Below are 25,523 nucleotides of genomic sequence, written 5' to 3' on the forward strand. Positions count from 1 at the left end.
TGAAGACAATAGGGTGTGTTGCTGTTTAACCACTGTCTCAGGTTATCAGGAAGGTTTTGATTAACATTGGAGACAATAGGGTGTGTTGCTGTTTAACCACTGTCTCAGGTTATCAGGAAGGTTTTGATTAACATTGAAGACAATAGGGTGTTTTGCTGTTTAACCACTGTCCCAGGTTATCAGGAAGGTTTTGATTAATATTGAAGACAATAGGGTGTTTTGCTGTTTAACCACTGTCTCAGGTTATCAGGAAGGTTTTGATTAATATTGGAGACAATAGGGTGACAAGTTGTTTAACCACTGTCCCAGGTTATCAGAAAGGTTTTGATTAATATTGAAGACAATAGCGTGTTTTGCTGTTTAACCACTGTCCCAGGTTATCAGGAAGGTTTTGATTAATATTGAAGACAATAGGGTGTTTTGCTGTTTAACCACTGTCTCAGGTTATCAGGAAGGTTTTGATTAACATTGAAGACAATAGGGTGTTTTGCTGTTTAACCACTGTCTCAGGTTATCAGGAAGGTTTTGATTAACATTGAAGACAATAGGGTGTTTTGCTGTTTAACCACTGTCTCAGGTTATCAGGAAGGTTTTGATTAATATTGAAGACAATAGGGTGTTTTGCTGTTTAACCACTGTCCCAGGTTATCAGGAAGGTTTTGATTAACATTGAAGACAATAGGGTGTGTTGCTGTTTAACCACTGTCTCAGGTTATCAGGAAGGTTTTGATTAATATTGAAGACAATAGGGTGTTTTGCTGTTTAACCACTGTCTCAGGTTATCAGGAAGGTTTTGATTAATATTGAAGACAATAGGGTGTTTTGCTGTTTAACCACTGTCTCAGGTTATCAGGAAGGTTTTGATTAACATTGAAGACAATAGGGTGTGTTGCTGTTTAACCACTGTCCCAGGTTATCAGGAAGGTTTTGATTAACATTGAAGACAATAGGATGTTTTGCTGTTTAACCACTGTCCCAGGTTATCAGGAAGGTTTTGATTAACATTGAAGACAATAGGATGTTTTGCTGTTTAACCACTGTCCCAGGTTATCAGGAAGGTTTTGATTAACATTGAAGACAATAGGGTGTTTTACTGTTTAACCACTGTCCCAGGTTATCAGGAAGGTTTTGATTAACATTGGAGACAATAGGGTGTTTTGCTGTTTAACCACTGTCCCAGGTTATCAGGAAGGTTTTGATTAATATTGAAGACAATAGGGTGTGTTGCTGTTTAACCACTGTCCCAGGTTATCAGGAAGGTTTTGATTAACATTGGAGACAATAGGGTGTTTTACTGTTTAACCACTGTCTCAGGTTATCAGGAAGGTTTTGATTAACATTGGAGACAATAGGGTGTTTTGCTGTTTAACCACTGTCTCAGGTTATCAGGAAGGTGTTTTGCTGTTTAACCACTGTCTCAGGTTATCAGGAAGGTTTTGATTAATATTGAAGACAATAGGTTGTTTTGCTGTTTAACCACTGTCCCAGGTTATCAGGAAGGTTTTGATTAACATTGGAGACAATAGGGTGTTTTGCTGTTTAACCACTGTCTCAGGTTATCAGGAAGGTTTTGATTAATATTGAAGACAATAGGGTGACAAGTTGTTTAACCACTGTCTCAGGTTATCAGGAAGGTTTTGATTAATATTGAAGACAATAGGGTGTTTTGCTGTTTAACCACTGTCCCAGGTTATCAGGAAGGTTTTGATTAACATTGAAGACAATAGGGTGTTTTGCTGTTTAACCACTGTCCCAGGTTATCAGGAAGGTTTTGATTAACATTGAAGACAATAGGGTGTGTTGCTGTTTAACCACTGTCTCAGGTTATCAGGAAGGTTTTGATTAACATTGAAGACAATAGGGTGTTTTGCTGTTTAACCACTGTCCCAGGTTATCAGGAAGGTTTTGATTAACATTGAAGACAATAGGGTGTTTTGCTGTTTAACCACTGTCTCAGGTTATCAGGAAGGTTTTGATTAACATTGGAGACAATAGGGTGACAAGTTGTTTAACCACTGTCCCAGGTTATCAGGAAGGTTTTGATTAACATTGAAGACAATAGGGTGTTTTGCTGTTTAACCACTGTCCCAGGTTATCAGGAAGGTTTTGATTAATATTGGAGACAATAGGGTGACAAGTTGTTTAACCACTGTCTCAGGTTATCAGGAAGGTTTTGATTAATATTGAAGACAATAGGGTGTTTTGTTGTTTAACCACTGTCTCAGGTTATCAGGAAGGTTTTGATTAATATTGAAGACAATAGGGTGACAAGTTGTTTAACCACTGTCTCAGGTTATCAGGAAGGTTTTGATTAATATTGAAGACAATAGGGTGTTTTGCTGTTTAACCACTGTCCCAGGTTATCAGGAAGGTTTTGATTAACATTGAAGACAATAGGGTGTTTTGCTGTTTAACCACTGTCCCAGGTTATCAGGAAGGTTTTGATTAACATTGAAGACAATAGGGTGTGTTGCTGTTTAACCACTGTCTCAGGTTATCAGGAAGGTTTTGATTAACATTGAAGACAATAGGGTGTTTTGCTGTTTAACCACTGTCCCAGGTTATCAGGAAGGTTTTGATTAACATTGAAGACAATAGGGTGTTTTGCTGTTTAACCACTGTCTCAGGTTATCAGGAAGGTTTTGATTAACATTGGAGACAATAGGGTGACAAGTTGTTTAACCACTGTCCCAGGTTATCAGGAAGGTTTTGATTAACATTGAAGACAATAGGGTGTTTTGCTGTTTAACCACTGTCCCAGGTTATCAGGAAGGTTTTGATTAATATTGGAGACAATAGGGTGACAAGTTGTTTAACCACTGTCTCAGGTTATCAGGAAGGTTTTGATTAATATTGAAGACAATAGGGTGTTTTGTTGTTTAACCACTGTCTCAGGTTATCAGGAAGGTTTTGATTAATATTGAAGACAATAGGGTGACAAGTTGTTTAACCACTGTCTCAGGTTATCAGGAAGGTTTTGATTAATATTGAAGACAATAGGGTGTTTTGCTGTTTAACCACTGTCCCAGGTTATCAGGAAGGTTTTGATTAATATTGAAGACAATAGGGTGTGTTGCTGTTTAACCACTGTCTCAGGTTATCAGGAAGGTTTTGATTAACATTGAAGACAATAGGGTGTTTTGCTGTTTAACCACTGTCCCAGGTTATCAGGAAGGTTTTGATTAACATTGAAGACAATAGGGTGACAAGTTGTTTGCATGCTTGTCATTTTTCTTTTGGGTTATAGTTGTTCTCAATAAGAATCATACCACATCTCTTTTGTTTTATATTGCCATACATTATTGATTATATTTGGTATGTGGATGCATTATATGAATCACAAGTTGAGCCACGTCATACGCTTCACATTAGTTTCATAAGCAAATTATTTGGTATAGAAAATTCAGATGTCAGCTATGTGTCAAGGGAATTGTGTTTAATCAGTGTTGGCATTGTTCTTCCATCAGCCTGAAATTGGTTTCATTAACTAGCTGAAGTTTTCCCAAACAAATTTGGGTGTTGCACTTTCATTGTAATGAGTTATGTCCCTTTGTAAATAGAATAATTGCCAAATTTGCTGTTTCTACTTTCAACTTTATTTGGCCTCGACCAAATGTTATTTTATCTCAACAATACTTATTACCACCAAACACAGATCATTTTGAAGTTTTTGTGCCGTCACTTTCACCGTTCTTGAGTTATGTCCCTTTATAAATGAATTATTTGATGAATTTGCCAAATATTTTGAATAGGCGATATATTCTTTTATTCAGTTACTAAAATAGTAAGAAGTGCACATGTCTGTCTCTTTTATATCATCTTTGAGGCATTATGCTCTAAATGGTTCAAAGAATTAGTGTTAACTACTGCCTTAATCTGGTCATTGACTTTCTTTTTTATCACTTGTTCTTCATACATGTTGAAAGTTGCTTTGAAGTCGGAAGGTATACACTTATAAAAGGATGAAGATGTGATACATTTACTAATGAGACAACTATCTACCAAAAACAAATAACTTAAATCGAGGATGAAACAAGTGCAAGTCACCATTAGGCTTTAAGTATATAAAACCAATACCACTAAATTACAAACAACAAAAAGTGAAAAAATAGTAACTTGACTTAACCCATTTAATGGATTATGAAATTAAAGTCAAGTTCATATATCAAACCCACATCAACTTATCTGCATATCAAGTATTGTTGACCTGTCATGCGTACCTGAAGGTACTGCAGAACAGATTTCATCAACAACACAGTCTTGTTTTATAAAAACAATACTAGATAATTACAAGGATGTGCAAACTGGTATACATTGTAACTCCACCAAATTGTATCTTGTCAAGCTATCAAATTATGTCCCTGTACCCTGTCCAGCTATCTTGACAATTGTTGTTTCTTGTTAAATATTTGCCTTGTGTCTTTTTTTTTTTTATGAATGAGTTTTTTTGCCGATTGGTGTGTCTAGTGACATGTCCAAAATAGTAGTAATTCTTGTTATCCTTTTGTATGTTTTATAGAAGAAAACAAAGCACTTCATATTTATAAATAAAGGTATAATTTTAACAGATTATTCAACATATCAAAATAGTAACTGATTTTTCTTCAACTTTTAATTAAAAGTTTAAAAAAATCTGGGTCCTCCAATTCTCCCAAACATTCCTCTATTGTCTCTTAATCCACCACCCCTTCCAGGCCGAAAACTATGTCCCGGTCCTAAAGGATCAAATCGTGGCTGTAATGGTTGTAATGGATTATGTCCACTTCTCCGACCACCAAAACCACCAACACCACCAGGACCTGAAACAGAAAATAAAACTTTCTGTTAAAATTTTATTACATGTATGATCTTATTGTTCTGTATATTGTTAGTTTTTCAATCCTTTGTTATTAGTGGAACACACAGATAAATAGATCACTCTTATTTTTCTCCAAAAATTCTAATAATAAAAATATTGCAAGAATTTCCTACTTTTTTTTTTACAGCATCTTAAAACAAATTGGGTCTAATTAAGGTGGCTCGTGCCTATTCGAAGTTTCTATCAAAAGTGCCGTATTTTTTGTTATTTTATTTTCTATAGAGAGTGATTCAAATTGGTCGAAAAAAAAAAATAGGGGGTCCCAGACCATTTAAGCTCAAAATATAACTTTTAAAGAGGTATGTAAAAGGGACTGTTTTTCAATGAAATGATAGGGAAAATAGAGGTGTTGACATATTTTTATCAGAATATCAAAAAACGTTCTATGACACTTGGTCCAAAAGTGTAATATAAAAAGCTGAAATATTGCTTCAAAGAATGAACAAATAAAAAACACAGGTCACCGATAAGGAAAAAAAATATTTGGCCTTAAACCCAATATTTTAGCGGGAAAATGGTGAAATTGGGTGAAATGTCATTTTGAGTCTTTCACAGATACACATAACGATAATAATTTGTAAGTGACAGAAGTACAATAATTTAACATTTTTAATCAATCAAAATATTTGAAAAAATAAGTGAATTTACGACAAAAACTTTTCGTGTGCATGGTAATTCATGCGTGAAATTATGTGCAGTCGAATGAAGAAAGAAGAATTTCAAGGAGAATAAGCATTCTCCTATCAGTTTAAAATTCATTATAATGACGCAAAAATAAATAAAAAGTTATTTATAATAACTTGTTATCAAAATATCAAGTCAATATCTTCAATCTTGAGGAAAAAACTGTTGAAAACTGATTATTTAAGTGATATTTTTTTATGTCCAAAGACCATAACTCTGCACAAAATCATCAGACCAGAACAAAATTCCAACTTGATCTGTAACTTGTAATGATAAAACTTCTTCACTTGGGAACTAAATAGTTTGTTTTAAATATGGCAATGTGTATTATTCTTACCTTGGAACTGTGGGAAAAGATCAAAATCTCCTCCAATCATTCCTGGTGGATACGACGGTAGTGGGTTAGGGAAACCTGGATCATGATCTGGTCTAAATACAGGAGGCACAATACAGGTCATCTGACTTAGAAATCTACGTCTATCTTTCTCTCTTTGTTTCCGTAATTGAAATTCTGTCTTATAGATCTATAATGGGAAACATACATGTAAACAGGATTCTGTCTTATAGATCTATAATGGGAAACATACATGTAAACAGGATTCTGTCTTATAGATCTATAATGGGAAACATACATGTAAACAGGTATATATTTCAAATTCTACTTAGTAATATAAATGTAAAATGAAAATATTTGGCTTCAAATAAATTAGAGTTTTTATATGATAACAAACATTTACCTCATTTTCATAATTCATGTTCTCAGTACCTACTGTCTATTTTTATTAGAATAGATAAACTTAACTTTAGATATTACTTTACTTGACAAAATATTCATAGATTATTTAATGAAAATGACCATGGCTCTTTTGAGTTCAAAGTTACATTGACAACAAAAGTTTATACATGGTATGCATCCAAAGCACATTTTTGGATTTAATATCACCAGGAATGCTAAATACCAAATATTTGAAAGCCAAAGATGTATAAAACCCAAAACATGTCCAAAACATCAAAACCACAGTAGAATGTATTTGAAAGCAATAATTGCAGTTACCTCCCATTTTAACTTAATTTTTTGATTTATTTTTTATTTCTTTGGAAGATAAAAGTATCAACGTATTTGTATAAATCAAACTTAAAATAATTTAGCCCCTTACAACCTTAAAGCATTGTAACAAAATAAGCCCCTTACAACCTTAAAACATTGTATCAAAATAATGATACTGGAACTAATGAAGAATACATGACAGAAGCCATCAGGTGCGAAAATTTCTCGTTGCATTGAAGACCTGTTGGTGACCTTCTGCTGTTGTCTGCTCTATGGTCGGGTTGTTGTCTCTTTGGCACATTCCCCATTTCCATTCTCAATTTTATCAATAAATATTGTGTATAAAATATAAAATAGTATGTACTTACTGTATACCAGTCTTGTGATAAATCATTATTCTGTCTATCTAAAATACATACAATGTTAAAATTACTCCTTTCCTTAGCTCAAACATACTCTTATTTACTTAAGGCATCAATTTTTGAATATCAGTGGACCAAAATATATATTTTTTTCCCTTGAAATAAAAGTATTTTTTATAGGAATATTTATGTGTGTGTAAAATTATTCGGTGAAGTGGTGACATTATCTGTTAGTAAATATTTCACTGTTAATTTAAATACATTGTATAAGTCTGTAAAACATGAGCAATGAACATTTGTATTTGAGGTTAGGTAACTGTATAAGTCTGTAAAACATGAGCAATGAACATTTGTATTTGAGGTTAGGTAACTGTATAAGTCTGTAAAACATGAGCAATGAACATTTGTATTTGAGGTTAGGTAACTGTATAAGTCTGTAAAACATGAGCAATGGACATTTGTATTTGAGGTTAGGTAACTGTATAAGTCTGTAAAACATGAGCAATGAACATTTGTATTTGAGGTTAGGTAACTGTATAAGTCTGTAAAACATGAGCAATGGACATTTGTATTTGAGGTTAGGTAACTGTATAAGTCTGTAAAACATGAGCAATGGACATTTGTATTTGAGGTTAGGTAACTGTATAAGTCTGTAAAACATGAGCAATGAACATTTGTATTTGAGGTTAGGTAACTGTATAAGTCTGTAAAACATGAGCAATGAACATTTGTATTTGAGGTTAGGTAACTGTATAAGTCTGTAAAACATGAGCAATGAACATTTGTATTGGAGGTTATAGTCGCCGTCAGCTGAAATTCGTAGCGGTTATCGGTAAAAATAATCTAAACTATCAACCGCGTTCACTCGAGATATAGTTTTTCACATTCCATTCAAAAATCGCATTTAGAAAAACCACTACTGACCTACCTTTTAAGTGATCGCACTGTAATAATCCTGACCTTCACTTTTTCCAGAATATTTTCCATTGTAATTCCGCCATCTTCGTTTCTATGAGGATCATTTGTTTACATATGACATTCGTCACTGTACGCAGTTTCCTGAAATGTTCCTTTCATTGATGTGATAAGGTTTCCCGCGCTTTATGCAAATTTTATGAAATTGAACTCCACGGAAACACTTCCGGTAAAAACAATGGCTGATTCCACCATTCAAAATCGTCTATGAAAATGTGAAGGTCAGGATTATGACAGTGCGATCACTTAAAAGGTAGGTCAGTAGTGGTTTTTCTAAATGCGATTTTTGAATGGAATGTAAAAAACTATATCTCGAGTAAACGCGATTGATAGTTTAGATTATTTTTACCGATAACCGCTACGAATTTCAGCTGACGGCGACTATAGGTAACTGTATAAGTCTGTAAAACATGAGCAATGGACATTTGTATTTGAGGTTAGGTAACTGTATAAGTCTGTAAAACATGAGCAATGGACATTTGTATTTGAGGTTAGGTAACTGTATAAGTCTGTAAAACATGAGCAATGAACATTTGTATTTGAGGTTAGGTAACTGTATAAGTCTGTAAAACATGAGCAATGGACATTTGTATTTGAGGTTAGGTAACTGTATAAGTCTGTAAAACATGAGTAATGAACATTTGTATTTGAGGTTAGGTAACTGTATAAGTCTGTAAAACATGAGCAATGGACATTTGTATTTGAGGTTAGGTAACTGTATAAGTCTGTAAAACATGAGCAATGGACATTTGTATTTGAGGTTAGGTAACTGTATAAGTCTGTAAAACATGAGCAATGAACATTTGTATTTGAGGTTAGGTAACTGTATAAGTCTGTAAAACATCAGCAATGAACATTTGTATTTGAGGTTAGGTAACTGTATAAGTCTGTAAAACATGAGCAATGGACATTTGTATTTGAGGTTAGGTAACTGTATAAGTCTGTAAAACATGAGCAATGAACATTTGTATTTGAGGTTAGGTAACTGTATAAGTCTGTAAAACATCAGCAATGAACATTTGTATTTGAGGTTAGGTAACTGTTTATATTTTTACAGTGACTGCTAACAAGTTAATAAATCCTGGTAACTACACACGTATTTCCACAAGGCTCTCTTCATACGTACTTCCAAAATCTTTGAGATAATGTCTGCGCCATAAATATCTGTCTTTACAAATCTGTTGGAAATCTTTACATGTATCCATCATTCTTACAGTGCTTGGCACATCAAGGAAACTAAAAACTGTCAACTATAAAGAAAAAAAGGTGTGATTTTGTTTAAACTAATGGAAATCAAATTGTTGTTTAAACTATGAACCATTTCATAACACTAATCACACAAATCTTACATAAAATGCAGAATAAATCGTGATGAAACTGAATGGCGGATCCAGAAACTTTTATAAGTGGGGGCCCACTGACTGCCTAACTGGGGGCCCGCTCAGTTCATGCTCCAGTGATTTACTATATAATTAACCAAATTTTCTCCGAAAAGGGGGGGGGTGGCACCCATTGGCCTCCCCTCTTAGTCCGCCTCTGAAACTTGTGTCAACAGATCATACCTTATGAACATTGAACATGTATATTTTTTCCTGTGTATCTTACTCATATTTTCTGGGTATTTTGTTTATACTTTTTCTGTTGAATATATCTTTTTATTCTTTTTTTAGTAAATAAAGCCATTGATAAGTTGATCAGCTGCTAAATGACTATGAAAGAACCATTTAATTTCCCTTTGACTGATGCACTAAAAAAATATTCCCAATTATTTACTTTATTGAGGCAATGAAAGGAGAACTTACTTTGATTTCGTGACTTAATGACATAATACCACTCAACACAGGAAATCCATGATCTGTAAATAAGTAAACACAGTTAATATACCTTCTCTTTTCTTTAAAACACAAAAAGTAGCTTTCTATACATGCTCTTTACTATCTGTATTTGTTATAGAATTGGTAGCTTTCTATACATGCTCTTTACTATCTGTATTTGTTATAGAATTGGTAGCTTTGTACGATTATCACCACAAAACCAAAAAATCCATGAAAATTGAAAGCCTTGAAAATTAATAAATTTATAATAATTTACAATTAAAGTCAATGTACAACAATTATGGAGTAGTTCAGTGTGTCTGGGCACGTAAGAATTTTGGCTACATTTCGGTAAACTCATAGAACCAATCATCAGATAATATCTTTATACAATATGTTTGTTCAAAATTAGGGAAACCCCTGTTTGGAGTTCCTCAGATGAAAGTGGATTTCATGCATGTCACCTTGAAATTTGAATATACGAAAGATTTCATACAACAAAATACACTTCAGGCTGTTTGACTCAAGCTGAAGTGTATTCTGTGATTCCACCTGAAGTGTTTTTTGTGATTCCAGCTAAAGTGCATTTTGTGGCATAATTTTTTTATTAAATTTAACAATTTCACGATGACATGTACAAAATCCCCTCTCACCTAAAAAAAAAACCAACACTCCAAAAATGAATTCTAATGCAATTATTTTGTAACAATGGTTCTGATTGGATGACAGTAAGCGTAAAATTCTCTATCTCCTTGTCTGTAACTAAGGAAACGACATTTTGAATTGATGAATATATTGACATGTCATTTCTACAATAATAAGCCAAAAAACTCACATGTTGCACCTAAAAATCTTCTTTTTATCAAATTTTATTACATTCTGAAGCGGCACAGAAGCCAGAAAACGCCCGGTGTTTATGTTTGACGCCGGAAGCATACCTATGACGTCACCTAGTGTAGGGACCAAAGAAGATAACATCTTTTCGCGGAATTTTCTTTAATGAAGATTTTACACTGAAATCATGATTGAAATTAATAATGAAATTGTTTTGCATTACAGTAGAGATAACTGTATTGTATTTGAAGCTTTGCGGACGTTCATCGGTAGTTTTACTGTCGCAAATACCCGTTTACCTGTCTCCCCTCTGCGTCGCCAGGTAAACTAAATTTGCGACAGTAAAACTACCGATGGACGTCCTTAAAGCTTCAAATACAATACAGTTATCTCTTAAATGCAGTGCAAAAGTTATTTCATTTTTATAAAATGTGTCTTGAAAGGAAACCACATAATCTAAAGATGTAAATTTTTTAATGACATGGGATTGCAATTATATATTTATATATGCTTGAACTTATCAATTTACACATTGTCTGTACCTCGTGTAGACAAATAGAAGGATTTTATTCATGCTGTGTCTATGACCGATCAGATTATGCACACTATCACTGGCTGAACAGATACAGGGGATTCCACTGTTAATTGTTGTTTTACTAAAGGATGGTGTACAATAACATTCATTTCAAGTCACATTTAAAAAGAATATAATGGCTTGCAGTACATTCTTAAAGTGTAAGACGACTTGGTAACTCATCTATTTACATATGACTATAATATAACTGACCAAATAAATTGATCAATAACTTACTTTGTCTATAGGTCTGCAGTAGCGGTAATGATATATTATCTTTAAATATCATTGACAACTTTGGTAAATTCTTATATACTTTATTTATTTCTGAAATATATATATATATAGATAGATAGAGATGTGACATATTTTGCATAGGCTCTTCTCACAGTCATATGAAACAAAAAAAATAATTTAAGAGAAGCTTTATTATAACTATTGACATAATTTCACCAAATATGAAGATGTTTTTTGTGAGTGCACATACTTTGCCAATCTGAAATATACTTAAAATTTTATTTTCTAAATACCTGGTACCATAGTCAAGATATGACAAATTTAAGAATATATTGATAACTTTTAAATATGCAGTAATATTTGAGTTAGATAAGCCTGTACTCCTTTCACAGAGATCCATACACCTAAGCTAAAGTTATTGTCCAGAAACCAAATGTCATCCTACGAAGACAACTACTCCAATGATGATGAAGGGATACCATTATACAAATTCTATTTTTTTGCAGTCATATATTAAAATTGAACATTACAAAAATGAACCTTTACATTGCTTATTATAAGTGAAGTTTGGGTAGAGAAAAATTAAACCTTATTCACCGCAAACAGTTTAAAACATATTTCGTTGTGAAATAAAGACAACAGAGTTAAAAACAGCCCAAGTTGACTGTATAGGGTTTAAGCTGTTTTCTGTGTTATGGATAGATCCATCTACAATATCTTGAGCATTTATTGCAGAACAAAATGAAAATCCAATATCAGGACAATCTTTTGTACATTAGTATATTTGTTCTCACTTACCACCATCAATGGATTGTATGAAGTCACTTACCACCATCAATGGATTGTATGAAGTCACTTACCACCATCAATGGATTGTATGAAGTCACTTACCACCATCAATGGATTGTATGAAGTCACTTACCACCATCAATGGATTGTATGAAGTCACAAAATGTTATATTCAATGGTATATCTTCTTTATCTGGGCTTCTACCTGTAAAAGAGAAGCCATCTCTAAAAATCACCAAAATTAACTGACATTTAAAAAAAAAAACAATTTAATACATTTCATAGACTAATTTTTTTGTATTTTGATATTCGGCAGTTCTTTGATAGTTTCTATTATATTTTTTATATCTTTTTCAGACTTTGCCAAAATGTAGTACCGGTACATATATGTTCAAAAATATAATAAAAATGATACGTTTCTGCACATTTTCTCAAGCTACAGATTGTGACAAAATGACAAATTTAGTATGAATTATACAGGAAAAATAATCATTCTGGGATTATAAGCTTAACTAAATGATAGAATTGTAAAATAAAATATGAGAAAATAGCTTTTAGAAAATGCTTTGAGAATATCAAAAGAAAAGATAGGGTCACTGTGCATTTTTTCCGCCTAAACATTACTAAAATACACAATAGCAAAATTCCATGTCGATTCCTTCAGAAAATGCTCATTTTCAGAGTAACCCCCCTTAATTAAAGAAAATTTCCAATTTAAAAACAATAAAAATCAAGCACACAGTATCTACACATGTATATATATTAATATTTATCAGTTGTAATCTTATAAATTTATTCTTTTAAAAGCAAATTCACATTAGTTTTCTGCATTCCTGAATCAAATTCAGCTAACTTGATTGAAATTCTGGACCTTATACCGGTGTCACACAGCAGTGTATAACTACGACAAACGCTGGACATGGTAAAAAAAAAAAAAAAAATTTAAAAATACTGACCGTGCAAAGAAAGATAAAAAAAAAAATGGCAAGGGCTGTATAGCCAGTCAAGGTCGTTAAAAACTTCTATTTGTTGTAAAAATCATGTACGCTGCTAATACGCTAGACATTTTGGATGCATGCAACCTGTCAATCATATCTGTATCGTGTGCACAACAAGCTTTAAGCGTGTATTGGGCGTACGAAAAGGGACTTAAGCGTTTATCGGGCATTCAAATAACGTATGTTGGCTTATTTATGGCGTTTGTCTTACGTAGATGGAATAGATGCTACAAAGGAAAAAAGTTTCTTGAACATATTTGAGACGTGTCCCAGTCGTATCTGGGACATTACACCGTGCTTTCAGTGTGTCTGGGACGTTTAATTATGAGGTGTTTGAGACAAACACACCCCCATACATTTTAGTTAAAGTCGAACAATCTTGAAGCATATACAATGTGCCCTTAACGTGTCTCAAATTATCTGTAGCGTTTTCAACTCTCTTGTAGCATATGTATTTCGTGTGTGTAGCGTACAGGAATATGCTTGACACACGCCTGAGCTGGATTAAAAATTTTAAGCTGCATAAAAATTCCCTTGAGTTATAGCGTTCCCCAAGCGTATAAATTTGCATTTAGACGTACTTCAAACTTATGCAACACAGGTTTAACAATTGCTTAACGTTCCTCTGGCGTGCAACTAATGTAAAAGGACTTTTGTCATTTTTCTTTGTACGTCTAGTGCAGGCTGGTCTATACATGCTATACACCAATGTGTGACGCCAGCATAAGATTCTGTTTTTTACAATCCAAGATCGCAAAAGACACTAATACCACCTGAAGGCAATGTAGTTCACTAAGAGATAAAAGTTAACGGTTTATTTATGAAGAAAATTTTCAGTGAAAAGACAGACATACAATATTAAAAACTGATTGTTCTTCCAGGGTTCTCACTATTTTTGAAGGGTTCAAATAATAAAATGGAAACCACGTCAAATTTAGAGTATTATAAAGTTTTGTTTTAAATTGATGATAAATGTGCTCAATTGATACAATTTATAATATTAATGCATCTATGGATTCACTCATTTTGAAATTGATGAGTCTAACCTATTTTCATGAGTCCAGGAATCATGGACTTGCCTAAGTAACTACATTTTGTAAGTGAGAACCACAGTAGTTTATTCATATTCAGAATAAGAACAACAGAGTTGCCTTTAATACAGTTGGGAGAATTTAGATATAAGAAATAAATGGTAGTAGAACATCATTTCTGAATGTTTTTACCATGCTTTACATCATCATTTATCTGAATTTTTAAAACTTACCATGAATGATCAATAATTTACCCATCTTTAAACAGACTAGAGTAAATATATCTGTATCAGAACAACTGTTGTGTGTGTACTTTAATGTATAACTTGCTGGTGATCCTCTCTTCCAATCTGCATTCATCATATCTGATCTTCCAGAGGCTGTGCTTTGATCTGAGGTCTTTAAAAGAAATAAATAAAGTGACCTTGATGGTCAAATACACTATGATCATGAGGCAAATGTTGATAAGGATGAATGTGAAGGTCACAGTAATGGTAGTTATACAACCTGATGACCTATTACCATGGCAACCTTGAATAGAAAGTTAATTTGTGATATTTTGAAAAGTTATTTTAACAAAACACAGCCGAGAACACCCAGAAAGATTACAGAAGCAGAGGTTATTGGAACTTTATTGACCCTATTAAACAATTTCTGATCGTTTTCCTGACCCATCCACATATTTTCAAGTTTGTAATTGTGACCTATTCCAGCGGCATATGCTATCACCTTGTACAAAAGTTGTATATAGGAAGTACCCCCCCCCCCCCCAAAGACAAATGTACATTAAAGTCTGCATCCCTTACCTGCACAGGTATGTATCCTGATTCTAACATTAGAATATGTAATACAATAACCAGAGTAATCCCTTACCTGCACAGGTATGTATCCTGATTCTAACATTAGAATATGTAATACAATGACCAGAGTAATCCCTTACCTGCACAGGTATGTATCCTGATTCTAACATTAGAATATGTAATACAATAACCAGAGCAATCCCTTACCGACACAGGTATGTATCCTGATTCTAACATTAGAATATGTAATACAATAACCAGAGCAATCCCTTACCTGCACAGGTATGTATCCTGATTCTAACATTAGAATATGTAATACAATAACCAGAGCAATCCCTTACCTGCACAGGTATGTATCCTGATTCTAACATTAGAATATGTAATACAATAACCAGAGCTTCATGTGTAGATGTAACGTCACTTTCTATATAAACTTTAACCAGTAATGGCGGTACTGCTCCCTGTACACTGTCTCTACATAATAATGGCTCTGATAAACATTTGTTTACAATGGCATGGTCTACTGGTTTCTCTTCCATAGCTACATCTGGTTCACTATATGACAAACCAGATGCTGCTGATGTAGGGTTTTCAGTGTTTGCTATGTGTGAAATGTTGCCATAGTAGCCACTAGTTGATGGTTTGTTATCTTCATTTTTAGAACTAGAACAAGTTGAATGATCTGTTTCCATAGCAACACTTTTGTCCTGTTCATTACTGAGTGTTGGTATCTTCTCCTCGTCTAAAGATACAATGTGGATTAAATCCCCCCCAACAATATTGCAGTCTTTAAGTGTTAAATCATCTTTATTCCACGGACTATCTTCTTCTGTAGACGTGTCAGCTCCTGTCATAGGATCTCTACCATTTAAACTAAAGAAATATCCCCTAAAAAACAAGAAGATATTTAACATATATATTTAAAAATCTCATTAGTTTAAACATATTTATTTATAGTGGATTGGGAAACAAGTTTTGCAACTTACATTAATCCCTTTCCACTTTGCAGGTTCGAAAAATCTCATTGCTGATGATCTATGTTTCTGCAACACTTTATCACCCAATGATTAGTTGTCTTAGTGACTGTTTTTCTAAATTGGTCTAAATAGCGATAATAATGTCATATTGAAACCTATCTATCTATATATATATATATATATACACGAGTCTAAATTGAAAACTACGTTCAAACCTATGATTGCGTTGGATAAAAACCGCAATTTTTATACGTGTGCATGTAAAACAAATTTCGTTGTAGAAGGGTCTAAATACAGCACAAACAACATTTTCCAAAAGACCAAAAAAGTGATAAAGTATATTTAAACAAAACGCATTTGACTAACAGGTTCTTTAACCCTGCTGATATATACATATATATCTTTTTATTCTTTTATCAATATCAAACTTTAGATTATCATATATACCATATATACAGAACCTGTAAATTAAATGTAAACAACACTACCACACAATATTGTGATGGAATTGCTTGCATAGCTAGTGGATCCTTAGCCAGTTCTAAACTTCTTTAGCATGGTTGGTTAGAGCACTGACTTGAAACACTATTCAGACAATATTATGGAGTGAGGGGGACATGTGAACTAATCACCATGTGTCAAAGTACTGTATCAATATCAAGAAATATAGAGATCTTGGGTTTGAGTTCCGAAGGAGACAATGTGATTTTTTAATAAGAATCATTCTCTCAGACTTGAATCAGGTTACAGGACAAAAATAACTTTTGATAAGTTTTATTGTAGAAAGTGTAAATGAAATATTCAAATACTTTCCGAATATTTTCTTGAGTGACAGTTATGATATACATAGTCTTAGTGCACCAGTTTAATATATATATAAGTTATAACCAGTCAGAGCTCAGACATAAACAAGTTGATTTCTGTTTTTGACTGAAAGAATTCAAAACATTATTTATTATAAAAATGTGTTTCAATTTTAGACTTATCTAAGTCAGAAAATGACAGACTTGTTTAGGTCTATTTATGTTGATGAAAAACATAATTGTACTTGGTGGCCAAAGTACACCACCTATGACAGCAAAAACTTGTCTGAGAGTTCACAAGGACTTGAGCTATCTATATTTAATTATCTAATTGAACATCCTTACTAAACACAGATGCTTTACCTCATTAAGTGTGGTTCCAGGTGGTCGCATTGTAAGGTTAATTAACATTATCTCCGATTTTTTTAGACTCTCATTCATATTTTTCTTTAGAAGACAAAGCATTGTCCTTCAATGTTGTCATTATTTGATTTAGATGCATGATCTTTTTATAAATATGCGTGGGTCTTGAAGTTAACCAATTTTGATCACTTATCAACTTGTAGGAGTCGATATTTGCAACTTTTTGATTCTGGTGAATTATTTCTTGCTTAACAATATTTGACTTATTAAAGTCGTATTTTGTCTTGCATTAAATGGAGACAAATCCTAAAACTTACAAATCTAAACCTCTATGAGTCAAAAGCAGATTCAGACTTATCTATGTCTCAGCTCTGACTGATAACACATAATCATGACAGTATAGCAGTCATTAGGTGTAATACAACACTGGTATTACACCTAACGACTGGAAACACGCTAGAGTCGCACCAGCATATACAAAGGGGGATAAGCATAAACCAGTCAATTATAGACCTATCTCATTCACTTGTATTTGCTGCAAGTTAATGGAACACATAGTAACATCATATATTATGAAACATCTCAAAGCAAATAACATCTTGTCTGACCTCCAACATGGCTTTAAGCGCTCTCGATCTTGCGAGACACAACTTCTCTCCTTCATACAAGAACTTCAATCCATAAACAATTCAAAAACACAAACAGACTTTGTAATAATGGACTTTGTGAAGGCCTTTGATAAAGTTCCGCATCGTCACTTACTTTACAAATTACACTATTTTGGAATTAATGGAAACACTTTAAACTGGATCTCTGCATTTCTCTCCGATCGAACTCAAAACAGTTGTTCTTGATGGAAGGTCATCAAGGTACTGTCTTAGGTCCAGTCTTATTCTTGGCTTATATTAACAACCTCCCAGACTACCTTACACATAGCAAACTAAGATTATTTGCTGATGACAGTATCATATATATGCCAGTTAAATCCTAGAGTGACTGCCTTAAACTGCAAGCTGACCTTTATGCAGCTGCAAAATGGGAAGGAGACTGGCTGATGGCCTTCCACCCAGACAAGTGTAATGTTCTCTCTGTCACAACTAAACGTCAACCTCTACAACATAATTACACTCTTCACAACCATATTTTAGAAACTGTTACATCTGTTAAGTATTTAGGCATCACATTACAATCAAACCTTAAATCGGACAAACACATAGATGACAAAATCTTGAAAGCCAACAAAACACTCTGCTTCCTTCGAAGAAACCTGAAAACATCTAATCAAAACATCAAGAGCCAGGCATACCAAGCACTTGTCCGGCCCAAACTTGAATACTCTTGCTCGGTTTTGGACCCCCATACTTAAGAATCTGTCTAGAAGATAGAGATGGTCCAAAGGAGATAAAATTGAGAATGGAAATGGGGAATGTGCCAGAGACAACCACCCGACCATAGAAAAAAAACAACAGCAGAAGGTCACCAACCGGTCTTCAATGTAGCGAGAAATTCCCGCACCAGGAGGCGTCCTTTAGCTGGCCCCTAAACAAATATATACTAGTACAGTGATAATGAACGCCATACTAATTTCCAAATTGTACACAAGAAACTAAAATCAAAATAATACAAGACTAACAAAGGCCAGAGGCTCCTGACTTGGGACAGGCGCAAAAATGCGGCGGGGTTAAACATGTTTGTGAGATCTCAACCCTCCCCCTATACCTCTAGCCAATGTATAAAAGTAAACGCATAACAATACGCACATTAAAATTCAGTCCAAGAGAAGTCCGAGTCTGATGTCAGAAGATGTAACCAAAGAAAATAAACAAAATGACAATAATACATAAATAACAACAGACTGCTAGCAGTTAACTGACATGCCAGCTCCAGACTTCAAATAAACTGACTGAAAGATTATGATTTCATCATATGAACATCAGGCACAATCCTTCCTGTTAGGTGTTGTTTAGTATCATACCATCAAGAGCTGCTTGGTATGCCTGCAACAGGTATTATAATACTAGCAGTGTATCAAACATGCTGAACACACTCAACTGGCCTCTTTAAACACAAAGCAGACTGCGTGCATGCCTGGTTATGATGTACAAGATCACACATCATCTTGTTGCTATACCATCTAGACCATTTCTCATTCCATCAGGATGGAGAACCAGAAAACATCATTCTCACACCTTCAGACACATTTATACATCAAAAGACTCGTACATATTTTCATTTTTCCCATACACAAGAACTCAATGGAATCTTTTACCAACATCAGTAGTAAATACACAGACAGTCGACTCTTTCAGAGATCAGGTTTTAATCACTACATATGTTCTCTGCACCGTTTTGTATATATAAGTAAGATTTTAACTACTTGTAAATAAATAGGCCACGTATGCACCAGTTATTAATCATCTTTATTCAGATGGAAAACTGGAAAACTTAAAGAAGAAGAGTAGGCAGGTAGGAAAACCCTTTAACTTTAAGTAAGAACTCTGTGTTCAAAACACAAGCACTTGTTTCTATCCATTGGAAGACCCACTATCAACCTATATTTACGAAAATATACATTGATAGTGGGTCTTCCAACAGGTTGGGAACAAACCCCCCTGTATGGTGATTATACCTGTATATAGGGATAATCCTTCTTTAGAGGGATAAAATTATCCCTCTACAGAGAGGTATTTTTGTTTACACTGGATTTAAACCAAATTAGGGCAGAATGGCATTTTCTAGTTATATTGGCTATAATCTCTAGAATTATATGCATCAACATATGCACTTTACTAAAAATTGGGATGACCAGTTTTCTGCTAAAGTGACAAAACTTGCAATCTATTGTATACCTATCTGAACACCTGATCAACAACAAAAGGAATAGTTGACCTTTAAATTTCATGTTAAATCTAACAATAGAAATTCTGTTCAGTGAGGCAAAACTGAGTAGAATTTACCTGATCATCACAGCTTTCAATCATGATGAACAATAGATTGTATATTTAGTCAGATAAGCAGCAAACTGAGCATGTGCATAGTAAATTAAGAATCCATGATATCTCGGCTTATTACAAAATCGGACTATAACAAACTCGGCCTATAACATAATCGGCCTCCCAAAATCGGACTATACCAAACTCGGACTACTAGAAGAATATAAGTATTATTTTGGTTGTTGTTGTTATTAGAAATTAATTTTCAATTTTTAATTTAAAATGAATTGTTATCTACAATTAGTTAAATAATTTATTTTTGTAAATTTTTTAAGGGGATAAAAAAAATATGTTTATAACAAGATATATATAAAAATAGTCAGGGGACTCATTCACTGTCAATCAAATTTCTCTTTGTTTATATACTAATCATAAACACCAAATAATAAAGTAAAACACAATAAAAACATGTACACACGCCAATCATTAAAATATCTTTTGTCAATAAACATAATAAATCACAATAATATTTCAAATAGAAGTTAATTATCCTCATTTAAACATATCAAATTCAACTCATATAACCAATATTTAATACATTTCTATATAACAGTTATGGTCTTTTTTTCAAAAATATTCATTATAATCTCATAAATTCGTACATACGCTTTTTTTTTTTTTATAAAAGTAAAAAAGTAACAATCTACTAATCGTAGTCCGAGTTTGTTCAATATATTTCTGCATATAAATAATGGTAGGCCGAGTTTGTTATAGTCCGAGTTTGTTATAGTCCGAGTTTGTTATAGTCCGATTTTGTTATAGGCCGATTTTGTTTTAGTCCGAGTTATCCAGCAGCGTAAATTAAGTAAATCAATTGGTGCATCAAATGTTGCAGGTTATTGCCATAATAAGTAAAAAATGCCATTCTGCCCTATTTTGATTTAAATCCAGTCTAAACAAAATTCTAATGCAATTTGGATGTAACGATTTTTTTCATTGGCTAAAAATTGCCGTAAAATCCACAGTTGACCAGGCGTAACTAAGGAGGGACCCGCCATTTTGAATTGATTGAATCAACAAATGTTCGTTTACTTCTATATAATCGATAATAAAACAACACCTACCTCGAATTCGCTGTTTTAATGTAATTTTATCCGAATTTGAAGCGTACAGGTAACGTAAATAACCTCCAGTTTGAAAGTTTTCATTTGTATGACGTCACGTTAAGCCATGACGTCTTTGTGCCAAAATCATTCATGAAGTTTCGCGGATTTTTTTCTTTTTGTCAAATTGAGACATTTTGTCAAGTTTTATCGTATTTTTTCTTTTTGTAATGCATTAGAATCGGAATAACAGTACTGTAGTTGAAGAGTTGCCACCGTCAATTTTGATTTGACGTCGCAAATCTCCGTTTTACTGTCTCCGCTACGCGTCGCCAGTAAAACTGCATTTGCGACCGTCAAATCTACAATTGACGGTGGCAACTCTTCAACTACAGTACTTTTATTCCTTAAATACCCTTTTATAGAGGGATAATTTATCCCTCTTAAGAAGGATTTTCCCTCTATACAGGTATAATCACCATACAGGGTTTTTTTTTCCTGATAGAAACAAGTGCCTGTGGTTCAAACATTGTTCAAAACGGAACAATTTAAGGAATGACATAAATAATTAACCTTGGAAAAGTGTTGTCAAACAATCCAAAAATAAACTGACGTAGATCATTTAGTTTACACTCATTGTCTATGTCTATAGACTTTGTGATTTTGCGGTTTCGAATTCTAATTTTCATCATTGTTGTTGGTTGTGTGAACCTTTTGTTGTTTCAAACTGGAGAGCTAAGTTTAGCATGGGATTACTTCCCTTGTGTTACAAACGGTTGCAATTTTTAATTGACTTATCCCCCTTTGGTCGCAAACTTACATTTTGATCATCATAGTGAATCATTAAAAATACATTCACTTGTGTGAGTTCGTGGTCTAATGGTTAAGACCGATGACTACAGTGCTGAAGGTCCCGAGTTTGATTCTCACTCGGGGTGCTAAAACTATCAGTACATCAGAAGGGTAATTTTCACCCTCTCACACACATCTCTGGTACCCAAACCGGAGTTTAAACTAGAATGGGTACTTTGGGGCCTCGGTTGGTCAAAGTTGTCCCCTACTTTGACCTGGAGATCAATCTTCTGATATCTCTCTGGTTTGTCTGTTTCCACCGAGTGGCCCGGTGGTTCTCTCCGAGTACTTCGGCTTCCTCCACCATAATAACAGACTTCCCGGTGTCCTACACGCTCCCTTGGGCGGTGTTGGGTGGGGATTGTTCTGGTGGTGGGATAATATTGTAAAGGACACATCTCCATTAATCCTTAGGGAGTGTACATGGATCCGCTGTACCCTTGCAGTCAATCAAGGGGTGCGTCTTAATTGGCGGAATCTCAGTACATACATACATACATACATACATTCACCGTATTCTAGCAAAACTGGCTTGTAGAAAGTTATCAAAGGTACCAGGATTATAATTTACACCAGACGCACATTTCGTCTTCATAAGACTCATCATTGACACTCAAAACAAAATAGTTATAAAGCCAAACAAGTACAAAGTTAAAGAGCATTGACGATCCAAAGTTCCAAAAAGTAGAAAATTGACAATGTTTATTTGCACATACATAATTATATAATCTTATATCAAAATGTTAAGTTTTCTCTGTATGACATGATCAAATTATATATGTATACAATAAATCTGCCAACTAAAAATTATATTGAAATTATACTACAAATATTACGGTTCTTTCAAAATGTAGACATAGTTTCCGAAAAGGGGGGATTAGTATATTATGCAGTGATGTTATAATGGTTGTCCAACCTCAATCGTAACAGCAAAAACAAAATTAAAGTACATGGAGGAAAATACATGGAGGAAGATACACATGAAATCCATTTTTTAACTAACTGTGAAAATTTTAAATCAGATAGAGATGCTCTCTTTGACTTTGTTTGTCAAAGAATTCCAAATTTTTCTATACTTGATAATCAGCATAAATTTATTTATTTATTAAACTGTGAAGACAATCAGGTCCTTAATGCTGTTGGTAAATTTATTAAAGTGAATATGAGTTAGTAATTGTATTGTAACTGTATGTAAAAAAAAAAAAAAAAAAATGTTTGTATCTATGTATCTATGCAAATCAATATTCTTTTGCCTTATTCATGTATACTCTGTATGCCCCTTGTGGGCCCTTAATTGGAAATAAAATATGTTCTGTTCTGTTCTGTTCTGTTCATAGGGTGTAATATGCACCAATGAGAAGAGTTGTGCCATAAGGCCATAAGATTGAGGATTGAGGCTAAAAGCTGCTTCTTGGTGTGGATTAATAACTCAGTGATCATTATATATATATATATACTGGATGCAATTTAATAAAAAAGAAAAAGAGTGTTAAGTTTCTTTTGTTAATACTCATTCTGACATCGGACTCGGACTTCTTTAAAACTGAGTTTTACTGTGCGTATTGCACATGTGTTTCTTTATTCTACATTGTCTAGAGGTATAGGAAGAGGGTTGAGATCTCACAAAACATGTTTAACCCTGCGCGTGTATTTTTTCTCCTGTCCAGACTCATGGGCCTCTGACCTTTGTTAGTCTTATATGCTTTTTTTTTAATTTTTAGTTCATTTATATGTTTTGGAGTTAGTGTGACCATCATTTCAACTGAATTAGTACACAACTTTGTTTATGAGCCAGCTGAGGACCACCTCCGGATGCGGGATTTTCTCGCTGCGCTGAAGACCCCGATGGTTTGTTGACCTTCGGCTTTTGTCTGCTCTTTGGTCGGGTTATTGTCTCCGACATATTCCCATTTCCATTCTCAATTTTCAATGATTTATTTTTTGTTCCTGGGTATCATAGCAAAACGGCATGCCATAGACAAACTAAAAATAAAGGATGTGCATACCCAATGCAAGTCTTTCCTATTGCAAGACGGTAAAATTCTCTGTTTTCTTTCAGAAGTCGATTGTCGCATCTTTTCAATTGCTAGGAAATCATGATCAACATTGACTCTAGAAATTTAATGAAAACTCATTTGTCAGATGTTAAAAATACATCAGTGAAAACTCCTGCTATATCCGACACATTACCCGTCTATCAAATGATATCAAATGAATAAAGTTTTTAACGATGTCTCTTTCTACACCATAATTTCAACCAGAACACAACCAACGGATTAATCATCATAAACAGAAAATAATAACCGTGTACAATGCAAACATATAAGTAAAGCCGGTGTGGAAATAGGACCATAAGTCTAAAAATATTTATAATGTTTTGATTTGTCTAAAACAATATCTATGGAAGCACCAATAAAGACATAAATCAGAAAATATAAATATTGAAGGTTTAAATAAATTCATTCATTTATCAAGCTGTGACGACAATCAGGTGTATATGCTGTTGAAATTTATGAAAGTCAATAGGAGTTAGAAATATTCATTCTTCATGTAACTGTACTATATACTTTAAGCCCATGGCCTTATTACAGTGTACAGATGTATTGAGATTGTGTATTTAAATTCGATGTATCTATGCTACTCATTGCTCTTTTTCTTTATACATGTATATGTATTCTCTCTGGTAAATTATTCTTGTTCATCTCTATATAGAGAGGGTTTATATTTTATTGATGTAAGTTGATCACTACTTGTCTCTTCTTTTTTTCTCTCTCTCTCTCTTTTTTTCGATTTTTCACAGTTCGGTTTAGTAAAACTATGCAATTGTTTAAATGCAGATTGAACAAATAGATCATATATATATTATAATATTATTGTATACTCTGTAACTACTGTTCTCCGTGCTGTCTTTTATTTGTCATATATTGTATATATTTTTGTTTGCCATAGTATGTATATGCTTCATGCAAATAAAGTATTCCTTTGATTACCGTACCACTAGTGGGTCAGGATTTTTTTCATCCTCTCGTACCTATTGAGATCACCCCTAATTTTGGGTGATGATCGTGTTTCGAATTCTTCAGTTTTATTTCTAATCTTCTGTAAACTTTTTTTTTCTTTTCTGTGTTTTCCTTTTCACCTATATGTGGCGTTGTCAGTTTCTTTTCAATTTTAACATTTTTAATGTCCCTCTGATATCTTCTTTTTAAGGTTTTAACCTATGTTTAAAAGTCGTCATTGAGCGAATATTTACCTTCTTGTCTTTTGGACCTGGTTTAATATTACAGGGCCCCATGAACATTTAAATTGTCTTAAGATTTATCTGTGTCATTCTCAAGATTTCAGCCACTGTGTATGAAGCCTAAAACAATTGCACGTTCAATGACATTGAAGCTGATTTTATTAACTATGTCTGATCGAAACCTTTTATCATATAAAACTGCCCATTATTTTTCTACAGTTTTATTATATTTTAATTTTATATTATA

At 33.5% G+C, this 25,523-nt stretch overlaps 1 protein-coding gene across 2 annotated transcripts; it reads right to left on the reverse strand.

Moving 5' to 3' along the window:
- Positions 1 to 4,540: 4,540 nt before the first annotated feature.
- On the reverse strand, positions 4,541 to 21,917 carry LOC143063531 (F-box only protein 7-like). 2 transcript variants are annotated; one of them, XM_076235737.1, is made up of 10 exons: positions 21,757 to 21,917; positions 15,346 to 15,892; positions 14,438 to 14,603; positions 12,309 to 12,380; positions 11,387 to 11,476; positions 9,730 to 9,782; positions 9,054 to 9,177; positions 6,959 to 6,996; positions 5,880 to 6,066; positions 4,541 to 4,799 (listed from the first exon to the last, which is right to left on the reverse strand). In XM_076235737.1, the coding sequence occupies exons 1-10, from the start codon at positions 21,873 to 21,875 to the stop codon at positions 4,624 to 4,626; spliced, it is 1,572 nt and encodes a 523-aa protein (XP_076091852.1). In that variant the 5' UTR covers positions 21,876 to 21,917; the 3' UTR covers positions 4,541 to 4,623. The 2 variants fall into 2 exon arrangements, with proteins under 2 accessions (XP_076091852.1, XP_076091860.1); XM_076235745.1 differs by lacking the exon at positions 21,757 to 21,917 and adding an exon at positions 20,105 to 20,219.
- Positions 21,918 to 25,523: the final 3,606 nt, after the last annotated feature.

This window comes from Mytilus galloprovincialis, chromosome 1, assembly GCF_965363235.1.
Source record: "Mytilus galloprovincialis chromosome 1, xbMytGall1.hap1.1, whole genome shotgun sequence".
Taxonomy (NCBI): Eukaryota; Metazoa; Mollusca; class Bivalvia; order Mytilida; family Mytilidae; genus Mytilus; species Mytilus galloprovincialis.

Excerpts from the sequence above, each read along its gene's own strand:
- LOC143063531 (XM_076235737.1), bottom strand. The coding sequence starts at position 21,875 with ATGATGAAAATTAGAATTCGAAACCGCAAAATCACAAAGTCTATAGAC. Across the intron at positions 9,178-9,729 it reads CATTAAGTCACGAAATCAAA|TTGACAGTTTTTAGTTTCCT; the intron begins GTAAGTTCTCCT and ends TTTTCTTTATAG. Across the intron at positions 4,800-5,879 it reads TCTTTTCCCACAGTTCCAAG|GTCCTGGTGGTGTTGGTGGT; the intron begins GTAAGAATAATA and ends TTTCTGTTTCAG.